This window comes from Silurus meridionalis, chromosome 12 (assembly GCF_014805685.1).
Source record: "Silurus meridionalis isolate SWU-2019-XX chromosome 12, ASM1480568v1, whole genome shotgun sequence".
Lineage (NCBI taxonomy): Eukaryota > Metazoa > Chordata > Actinopteri > Siluriformes > Siluridae > Silurus > Silurus meridionalis.
In genome coordinates, this window is record NC_060895.1 from 16912780 (window position 1) to 16924507 (window position 11728).

General features: G+C 37.0%; 1 protein-coding gene across 1 annotated transcript in view; it reads left to right on the forward strand.

The window, feature by feature from the left end:
- The window catches only part of crppa (CDP-L-ribitol pyrophosphorylase A), a 32503-nt gene extending 21444 nt beyond the window's left edge, over positions 1-11059 (forward strand). The window contains exon 10 of the mRNA XM_046862969.1: positions 10570-11059. Coding sequence (XP_046718925.1) covers positions 10570-10674 — 105 coding nt within the window. The 3' untranslated portion in view covers positions 10675-11059. The remainder of the gene's footprint in view (positions 1-10569) is intronic.
- The last annotated feature ends 669 nt before the right edge of the window (positions 11060-11728 follow it).

Sequence of the window (11728 nt, forward strand, 5' to 3'; positions counted from 1 at the left end):
TGGTATAAATCATATTGTTTTTTTGTTTTGTTCTTTTTAATCTAAATCTTAGTGGAAGTAAATATCCGTAGGAGATTTTGGAGAGAAATCTTACACAGCGCTTTCCTCCATCATCAAAACAGTAATTAAGAGAATAACTTCTGTTGGATCCACATATTTCTAAAATGCTCTATGATATCTACTGTATAAACACAAATAAAATAAAATTACATTGAACAAGTTTCCAGAACAAATGAAAAATGAGAAAAATAAGGTCTAAGCAAAAAGCTAAATTCAGGTTATTGGCCAACAGTGACCATTCTCCAAAACAGTTTAATCAAAAACTTTTCATGTTTTTAAAAGTTCCTTTTTTTTTTTTATTTTATTGTTTTGAACAAAAAATTATTTAGTAACTACAATGAAATTAAGAGTGGGGGTGTTGTGTAGTATTCCAGACCCACCAGTGAGCTTTGGGTTTAAATATAAATCTGTATTTTCTTTTAAAAAGAGAAACAAAATACCTAAAAGAATAAAGAACGGCTCATTTAGAAAACAAGCAAAAGCATACAACAGGCTAATTTGTGTTTTTCTCTTTATAGTTTCAGATGAAGCATTGCCTCTAACTTTCAAATTTGCTGTAATATTTGGTTTAAGTCCCAGTGGATATCCTTTATTCCCCAGCATATTCCTACTTTTGTATTCGTGCCTACTTGTTGAACATTTGTTTTCCATCAGTTGGAAAAGCTAGATAAACCTCCTTGTTTGCCCTGTTTGAGGTTGATATATCCATGCTGACAGTCCCAAAATCAGCCTCCCGTTCCCTGATGTGTTAACCTGGTGTTAAAGGAAAAAAAGCCACAGGAGGTCACAGAAATCCGTGGCAACTCATGCTGCATGTTGCGCGTGATCTTTTTTTTTTTTTTTTTAATGCCTGCAGAGCTCCAGATGTGCACTGGCATGTGCAAATGTGAGTCTGTGGGGAAAAACGTTACTCACTGAGCTGCTGTTTACCCAGCTTTGATTTGACAGATTACACAAAAACCATTGATGCTCATCAAGCAACTTTCATGAATACTTGTGCTGAGACTCAACATGAGACAAGATTCTGATAAACAAATGGTGTGTTATTATGGAAGACAGGTCCGGGTCCTCCCAATTGATTTGTAAACAGTAAATCGGTAAAAAGAACTGATTGTGATGTGTTTGGTCCATAAGCCTGTATTCAGGGAACACTTGGTTTGAATTTGTAGGGACCACCCAGTCTGATGGGTTGCGTGTCCACTACTTGGTCAGCATTGAATTAAGAGTTTCAGCATTTCAATGTGACACGTACATTTAGATCTTCTGAAGGGATTTTTGCCTGACACTTAAATGACAAAAGGTCAGGAGAGAGCAGAGAGAGTCTGCAAATCCACCAGGATTCACATAAAGTCAAAAAGAGAGAGATATAATAATCTCCCAAAATATGTTATTTCTCTTATCAAATATGATATATTTTTTATTTATTAAAGAATGATAGATTCATTTTCAGGTAATAGTTAGTTGTTAGTTATTATCTATGATCACTTGCTATGTAACAGTTTAAAATAATCATTTTTCTCTCCAGTTTTGTCAGGTTATAGAGAAATGGGACACTTCTTGCAGAAAACTTCATATCACACCATTCACAACCCTCCATATATTAGGTATCTTTTTTGCAGTCACTGTGAATTAAACTTTACAGCAATACATGAATTAAAGCAGGGGTCACCAACCTTTTGGAAACTGAGAGCTACTTCTTGGGTACCGATTAATGTGAAGGGCTACCAGTTTGATACACAGTTTTCAGTTTGATCTGAAATAACAAATTTGCTCAATTTACCTTTTATTATATGTTATTATTAATAATTAATGATATTCATCTATGTGAAGACACTGATCATGTTAATGATTTTTCATAATAATTATCAACAATGATTTAACAAAGTAGGAAACAGCTATTTTTTTAGAAAAGTCCCGCGGGCTACTCATGTGGTCCTTGCGGGCTACCTGGTGCCTGCGGGCACCACGTTGGTGACCCCTGAATTAAAGTTAATGATAAAAAACGAATAGTAAAACATTCAGAAAAAACTCATTGAAAAAGTCAAGTGCATGCCACTTGATGGCTCAGTTTTTTATAACAGCAGTTTAAATAGTTGTTCTCTAGTAAAAACCTACATAGGGAGTTATTTCATGGACAGAATCTTTGGTAAATGTTTATTTACCATCTTTGGAAGGAGTCTACAGTGTTGGCACCGTTAAACAGTCTTTAACAGTCAGTCAGTAAAGCTTTACCAGCAAAGTGTCAATAATACGACAAGGTGCTTTGCTTCTGAACTACTCTTCTGCTTCTGAAGACTAACATGGTGAGCACATGACTGTAGCTGCTATAATGTAAGTGATAATTGTAACGAACATGATTTTCAGACGTTACATACAATTAAATGTAACTCCAACTATAAGTAAATAAAAAGTATATTGTTTTGGATGTTGGACTTCTGAAGTTGTGAGTTCAAATCCCAGCAACACCATGCTGGGCCCTTAAACAAGGCCCTTATCTTTTAACTACTCAGTTGAGATGAGATATTTGTAAGTTGCTCTGGTTAAGGCTGTCTGCCAATTGCCAAAAAAAATTGTAATTGTTGGCAAATTTCTGTTTTATATTAGAAAAATTAACCATAATTGTTAATTGAACAATAATCTTCAGGGTAGCAATAGAAACTTCACTTTGCATCAATCAGTTGTCGATTTTATTTTCCACATAATAATATGCGCTGTTGTGTTGTAGATTTTGTGTATTTTATGTAGTCCATATATCTAGTAGTTTAATTTGCCAAAAGAGGACTTTACTATACTGCTTTTAATTTTGTGGTCGATTACTGAACAGCTTCTTAACATAATGAGTTCTTAGCCTATTAGTTCACCCTGTATGAAGAATTACATTGGCCACGTGTAACAAATCTCTCTGTTTTTGACTCTCGCACATTACAGAAAGTAATTCCCATCGGACATCCTCTTTTTTACCCTCTGACCTCTGCTTGTCTGTTCATCCCAGTTGTTGAGTCTGCATTGCAGGCTTGTTTTGACATCCATGTAAAAGCATGAACTGTATACTTTTCAGAGGTGTGGGTGCTCCTGTTTTGTTGTTACATGCCATACCGTACGAAATGGTCTTTTCGGCACTTATGGAAATGATATAGGTGACCCTTTTGACCCCTAATGTGATATTTATAGCCCGTGGCCCATTGAGATTCTGAGCTGCGGAAGTTTTGTGTTTCTATGTGGGCTTGGGGATGTCATAACACATATTTCCTCCGTTCCTTCAGACCTGCGAATGTAAGAGAGCATTGTAGTCATTATTGTTTGCAGGTGTGTCTGTCGCCAAGCCACGTACAAACACAGTAATCACTCACTTGTTCAAATAGAAATGCATTCACTCGTAATGCAACCAACGCTTCCTGTATTTTCTTTGCTTCGGTGCAGTGCGTGTGTCCGATTATGAATATGGTGCTCTTTAGAAGAAAGAAGAGGATATAGACCCAGACAGCACAGACAGAGCTTTGTGGAATCGTGTTTAGTTAGACGGGAAAAACTCTATAGATAACCAAGTTCTTTTCAAACTCAAAGCGGAAACTTGCTTTATCGTTGTTGTTTTTTATCTTGAACCTTAGTTTATCTGAGCTACTCTTAAATCAACATTGTGCAGCTCAGTGCTTCAATAGAAATGCTGGCAAGATTGAGGAGAAGCACTCAAAAGGAAGAAATGTGCAGTCAAACAAAACAGGATCCCTCTCTATGAGGTGAGTGGGATTAGGCATGACAGGGTCCCCATAAGTTATTTGGCGTAGGTCCATACATTTCCCTTTTTACAGAAAGGCAGAAAAAAGGTTTTGCAGGAGGAAATTAAATATGTGCAAATTGAAGTGAGTAAAGTGTCGAGTGAGACAAGTTATTCAATCTTTGTTTTCTAAGCAGTGTCCCGAGGCTAGATTCTAACTTGGAAGGTGGTGTTAAAAATAAAATAGAAAAATATATAATTTATGAAGTTAGATTAATCAAAATCACTATGACAACGCAGCTTTTTTTTTGTTCCATGGCAAAAGGCTCTAGTTTCAGTTTTATGACAAAAAATATATTCCCTAGCGGCTGGAATCGATCAAACACATTTTTGACAAAACAACTTGATTTAAGATTCATTGCCATTTACTATTCACCTACACATCAGATATGACCTGCAACCGTGCGTGACCCTGCTGTGCGCCTGATTTGAGCTCATCCATAATGAAAACAGCCACCTTCACATGAGAGCACACTTTACCGAGGACGACGCAGGGATTTGGGCCCGTATCAAATCTCTAGAGCTGGAGATTTCTGTGATGGTCTTCCCCTCCAGCTACTGTCCACTGAATGGAGGCTGGAGATGGAGAGGGGTCAGTCTGAACCCAGAGCTATCATAATACCCGAAAAGAAATGCACTGTCAGAGCAAGAAACGCAATACTGCTCAGGCAACGACAGGACTGCTTTTAAGTCTTTTGTGTTCCCTTTCCTTCTCATGACATAGCTCAGGAGTATGAATCGGAATATGGCTTTACGATGAGTTTTTTTTTTTGCAGATCTCTTACTATTCGGAATGATCAAGCTTGCACATTTGTAATCATCTGTACAGCTTAATTAGTATTTTCACAATAAATAAGATTATGCTAATGCCAATTCCAAGCATTTCCACGCAAAGGAATGACTTTCAACTGTTTCCTTGTCTCTTTCAAGTTGGCACACGTTTTTTTTCTTTCATGAGCTCCAGTTTACTAGTGTTTTCATTCACTAACATTATCTGACTCCTGTGAAGTTCAGATTCAATTTTGCAATCTTGGAATTTCCCAAGACATTTGTTTGGAAATCATGAATCATCTTCTGATCATTCTCAAATGTTCTTAAGTATTGAGTTTCCGAAATACAGCATACAAAAGATTTCAACATGCATAAAGGATGTAATCATCTAAATAATAATTTGCTTGCAAGTCATCGGTTTTTGTACTTCCTTTGAGGTGGTGCCCTCTTGTGGTACTTCGGAAACTTTGCTTAAACACATTTGTAATCCAGTCATGAGTGATTTGGCCATTTGAATCAGCCAGGGCTCAAGTTATTAGGCAGTGTGTCTTTTTTGCTCATCCATAGAACTGCCATCTGCAATTGCTATTATATTTCTTTTCCATTTTTCCAGTAAAGGTGAAGTTTAAGACCTTACAAAGATGATGAATCTGGCCGAGGAGTGGTGCAAATTGTCAGTGTTCGGTTCCTAATTGCTACGGCTCCATCTTCAAAGTGTGCGCTGGTGTGAGGCAGTGGTGGGTCGCTTGCTGCTGATGGAAAGGTTGATTGCAGCTCTGGAATTTCCAAGGACAGTTGAGGCAATGACTTCTAACTGTGTGGTCTGGCTGGCATAAGGACCATCCGTTTTTCTTCAGCAAATTTTCCTTTCTCAAGCAAAACCTAGTCTAATGTGCACCAATGTGTTTTCATTATTGATTGAAACAATGCCAGTGTGAGTTTTTCTTACTTTTTTTTCAACTGCATTTAGAGACAATATATTCGGAATTACAGGTGTGGCACAGAATCAGAGTAGTGCTTCCTTTTAAACATGAGCAGATAGAGTAGATCAGTTCTCTAACTTAGAAGTTATGTTTATTAAAATAGCGACATTAGGGAAAAAGGTTGAATGCGAAGATTCTATCAAACTACCAAATATAAATCCAATGACTGACAGACACAGTTGCAGAAATCACATTTACATGAAAGAGATGTAATCAGAATCAAGTTTATTGGCGAAGGAATACGGTTTCAGCTGTTGTAATATGTATGATAATATGTGATAATAAAATATAACACATTTCTGTGGTACTGGATCAAATGAACAGGCATTAAATATTTAATTCATTCAGTCCGGACCTCCCTGTCTATCACCAAATTCCAGCCCACCCTGAGATATCTCCAGGCATTTCTAAGAAATCTGGTTCTGATTCTACGCAGGGGGCTTTGTCAGCCAATAACTACAATTTCCGACACTGTTTGAATGATCTGTGTGTATCCTTATAAGGTGCCCCACCTTTAAGTCTGTTAAAATAGGATGAGCAGGGTCTCGGCTCTGATGGTTCTCCTTCACTGTCAAACTCCACACCATGCCACAAAGATTAATCCCAACAACCCCAGAGAGGAAATGTTTTTCTGCACACCTGTTTTCATGACCTGATTATTTTGGTCAGTACCCATGGCTCGTGAGCATAGGGGTGAGGATGTGGACGTAGGTTGACTAGCAAACTTAGTCTGAGCTCAATCTGCAAACTGAGCTTTTGCTGTTCCACCAACTGTAACACTGTAACCACTGACTAAATTCACTGGTAAATCTTGTTAGTGCTTTTGCAGTCACACATTAAACAGATCCTTGATAGAATTAGACTCCTATGTTTGTGGCAAGGTCGCTTTAAGGAAGCTGCCTTCACTGAAGTACATTGAATTCATACGCTGATTCCACTGTAGAGCTGTGACTTTAAACAAAAACTCTGGTCCATGTTTATTAAAAAAATTATAATAATAGTGACCACCATTTTTTATTTTTTTTTTGGAGATCTTTGGCACTGGCCAACAATTTTTGGTGTTTGCAAAAATCTTGCAAACACCAGCGAGACCTTGTAAACATCAGAGATTTGTAATGGGGCAGGTCATGTGCATTGTTTTCAGGAGTTCTGCAAATTGCCTCTGCCAGATTGACCATCCCATTAGAGGTCAATACATTCCTGTACTTTAAAACAATGTGACCCTTATTAGGATAAAGTGGTTACTGAAGATCAATGATTTAATGAAGGAAATAATCTTTATAAATAGTGTTTTCAGTTCTCACATGTAAATACATTGTTTACATGAAGCCTCACCTCCCAGAATCTGTGGTAGAAAACTTATTAGAATGACCCTGTTTATTAACAGCAGGCTTTTACAACTTGGAAAAACATCTTCCAGGCTTTTTTTTATTTTATTCCTCCAGCAGTAAATGTAATGTACATGAACAAGAACACGGGTATTTTCCAAAGCATTTTTTTAAAGCATTTGCTTTGAACACCTGTTTTAGCATTTAGATTTGATCACATGTTTAAGTGGAATCAAAATGTTGACCTTAAAGCCTGACTAATATAAATGATATTAAACCTTTTATAGCTTTGATTTTGGTTCCTGCAAGACTTTGTTCTGCTCACTTACTAAAGTTATGAGTCTGAACTCCCAGTTGATTCAACCTGCACTATATGAGGACATGTGCCCAAGCTAAGAGCTGCTCGGAGCACGAGGGAATGTTTTATTCATTTTATATAAAGCTGGAAAAGACACCAGGCATCAGTGGAAAAGTTCCCTCATTACAAATGACAGGTTATTTCTGCTATATGGAGATTTTAAGGGGAATTAAGATCATGCATATTGCATTCCCTTTTTTTCTTGAAGTGTGAGCCATAACAATAGACAGAGTAGAGCTCGTTTAACTGGGTTTTTACCGCTTCCCCTGGCCTGCTGTCAGTTCACAGTGGAAACGTAGTGAAGCGTGAGAGTATTGGGTGCTTCACACATCACTTCTTTTCCAACTCTGACTGATTTATTGGCCAATGAATTCTCAGTACTGGGTCGGAGTGTTTTTCGCCACTAGCACTCCTGTGGGGTTTAAGTTTTGTTTTCTAATGCACTAAGGCTTTATGAGAGACCTAGCGTACAAATCCCATTTTTGTTATTTACCAGAGAATAACATTGACAAGGATTTAATGATCCCATGTCATTCTCTGGTAAATAACAGAAATTGGATCATTTGATCAATGTGAAACATGCACCTTTAATTTGGCAGTTGTTAAACATAAAATATTGGCAGGACAGAAATTTTTTGGCTCACTCAGTAGCATTTTTATATTTTAATATGTACCTTTTTACTTGACTATGATGGCTTGGTAAGTTTAGAGCAGAATTATATTAATGCAGGTCATTTTAAAAGTCAAAATATTACTTTTTTGTTTCCATTTAATTAACAAATTGCCTTGGCCCTACTATTGAACCTATAATTGACAAATTCACTACAGAAACTAAGGCAATATAGTGACGTTATTCAAAAAGTCAACATTGAATCAGAACCAGGAAATTGGTATTTAACTCTGACCTTTTCTCTTGATACATAATTCATATTCCACCATCAATATTCCTCAGTGGAAACTGTTCAATATAGGACTTTATGCAGGCGTTGAATCTTTGATCCCCCTTGGTGATCTTACTCTGGCTTTCATGAATTTACTTCTTTACTTTTTTTTTCCTTTAAAATTTTCATTTTGTCAGTGTTGATGTCAGCCCAATAACAAAACCAACCACATGAACAGTTTTGTGTTTAGCTGTGGTTAATTTTTGCAATATTATAGAAAGGACTGAAAAACAGTTGCGGGTGGGTGGGAAACATTGCCCTGTGCAGATATGACAGAAATTAGCAATGCCCTTCTTAAAAAAAAAAAATGGTCTGTAAATCAGATTTTCCTCTATACATATTTGATGTAAGGAAATGTCTTGAGTTGAACATTTCAAACAGTTCTCAGATATAGACTGTGTGGAGGTAAGATGGCTTGCAGTGTATTAAGGGGTTTTTTTTTTCTGTTGACTGCACACAGATGTGGTGGCTTCTAAGCCAATGCTTTTAAAAATAATTAAGTAAAAGAATATAGTGACTGTTACATTGTAAGAGAAAACAGGAAACCTTTTGGACATTTTTATGATATCAGTGCCAAAAATAAAATTTAAACAGTGTTGCATTGCATGAGACATGCTGGGATTAGATTTACGATTTTGGCTCATAATTTGACGTGCTTAAAGAAAGCAATACTTTAATCAATATGCGAAGAACTGTATGATGTACAAGCTCCACAAACAGACCCTCCTGTGGAAAGTCTGTGTCACAAGGCATGGCGTTTAGGTCATGGAGAGAATCTGCTGTAGGTGCATTTGCTACTCATTTAGTTCCCATTGTTAGTTTGAGACACAGTGGAGATCAAATCCGAGAACCTGATGTGGTTAACTGAGTGACTAAACAACTTCAGCACCACAGTGTATGGGTAGCAGCCATGTGGCACAATGTCTGCAAATTACTTGCAAAGGGATGGGGAGATTACAGGTTTTCTACTTTTAAAGCTTCAGTGTGGCTTCGATCTATGTATCAAGGAAAAACCAGGGCAGCGCTGTCCTCTGAAAAGAGTTTGAATGAAACGATTGAACAGCAAAATATTACAGGGAGATATTTAATTTGTTTAATTTAGCGTATATATATTATTGACACTTTGGTAGACTTGCTGCATTTGAATGAAATTTGAAAGCAGTTGCCTGTGATTAATTACAGTTAGTCAATCAGGATTTAGGAAAACATAACATAAGACTGGGAAACACATTAGAGCCTTCACTTGGCTAGTAGTATAATTAATACATTTATCATCTGTTCTATGCTCTATGGCTGAGATTGTAGATCCTTTGCTCTAGAAGACTGTCTAAGAATATGTCATGCTTTCAAACTATAAATGGTGGAAATGTAACTATTTGTTATATTTCAAACATTAGATTTACTACGTGCTGTTTGCAATCAATACATCGCCGTTCTTTGAAATCAAAATATTAGTGTCAGATGCGGGATTTGCAGCATGAGACACACGCAACGTCACACAAGTGGAATTCATTAAAATAAACTACGGCAGGGTGATCTACTTTATTCCTGAGCGAGAGCGACTTAAAAGTACACGTTCCCTTTGAGTTCAGCCGAACAGAGACGTGGAAAACCCAGCGTTGTATCCAAATGGCATTTCCATTTGATTTCTGCATTTTCGTTTTTGATTTCATTTCCACACAGTAAAGCAATTCAGGTGACAAATTGGGAGCTGGCTTGGCGTTATTCGTCGCCAATTAGCAGCCGGTGCAGAGCATGTGAAGAGGGAAACGAGGTCTCATTAAAAACGCATATGTCACATGAAATAAGACCAAGGCAAAAGACAAACACAAACACGAAGAAAGCATAAGAGAAGGATTAAGCATTGAACTTGATTGAAAGAATAAAGCATTTTTGGTGTCTTTGATGTATGGCTGATTTGTTGCTGTGTAATATCACAGCAGGAATTCTGAGCCGATATCGCATCGGACATCTCTTGGACAAAGGCGCCAGTGAAACTAAATACTAAACATGTGTGTTACAGCAATGAACCTGTCCAGATTATGTAGTAAAATACATTCTCTGTCATTTCAACTGTTTTCTCACAGTGATGGGGGTGGGTCCACTGACTCATTCAGGCTTTGTGTGGCTCTATGGTTATGTGTGTTGTTGCTGTTTTTTTTTTTGTGTGTCTTTTATGTTCGTGAGTTTCTTTTCCTGAATGGAAGTGCAAAATGTGGTCTCTGTTTACACCCTGTTCATCCTTTGCTGAAGGGCTTCTGTGACACCTGTGTAACCTTTTGTAATAAGTGTGTGTGTGTGTGTGTGTGTGTGTGTGTGTGTGTGTGTGTGTGTGTTTGTGTGTGTTTTTCAGGTCCCTGAGCTGTGGGAGAGGTCTGTAGCAAGACTGACAGAGATCACAGAATACCTTATTAGAGACAGAAACCCGGTCCTTACTGGACAGATACTACGAGCCTGAGGCACTGGGGTCAAACACAAACACACTTATTTGTAATTTGTGTTATTTTCCAGTGACATACATGTTATTTTATCTAAACAATGAAACAATACTACCACCCACCTGCTGCCACCTACACACGACCTCCACCTTAACCTCAGTGACCCAAAGGAAACCTCGGCACATTTTGATAAAAAAATATATATAATCTCATGGGGACGATCCAAATGTCCCTACCAGAGCAAACTTGTTTCGCCACATATGTGTTTGGTCCCAGTAAAAAAAAATATACAGCATTACTTTAGGACAAAATCCACTGTACCGTGAAGACATGATACATTATAAAACCCAGTGTTTAAACTGTTTTATTAAAAAAAAAATTTCATTAAAGAAATGTTTGTTTAAACTGGTGTCTTGACTGTCTTTTTTTGGACAGTTCATGATGTTTAAGCTTAAGTCTACAAATGAATTACATTAATGCATTGTTTACAGCTTTATGTGTACTGCATGTAGATAAAATTTCACTTTTGTGTAATATTTGTGACAGAAATGTGTGTGGATGTTGGATCACGTTACAACTGGAAATGTTTCTCCAGGCAACCCAAACAAACCCAACAACAGTGGAAGTAAAGTAAGAGGGATTACAAAGTTTGCCCCAAGCATTTGTGTTCACACAAGTCCAAAACATCTCCAGGTGCATTTTGGTCTGCACCAGGTAGTTTAATATGATCTCATGATTAGCAGATGCGTTTACTGATCGTGTCACTTCAGTGCAAAGGAAATATAAAGTAGCATCAGGAATCCACTAGCACTTACAGGAGTAGTAGTCACCAAGTACAGATCTGCCATTTAATATCATTTATAGATTAATAGTATAATTAGTAATTATATATATATATATATATATATATATATATAAAATATCTATTAAGGCTGTCAAAATCAACCAATTAACGCAAATTCATTTTGATGGCACTACATTTATTAATGTGCAAATAATGCAGTACACATTTCTGTTTGATCATTTTTATTTAAAATATTCATAATTCCCTAAAAAAAGAAGAAATTAATACCT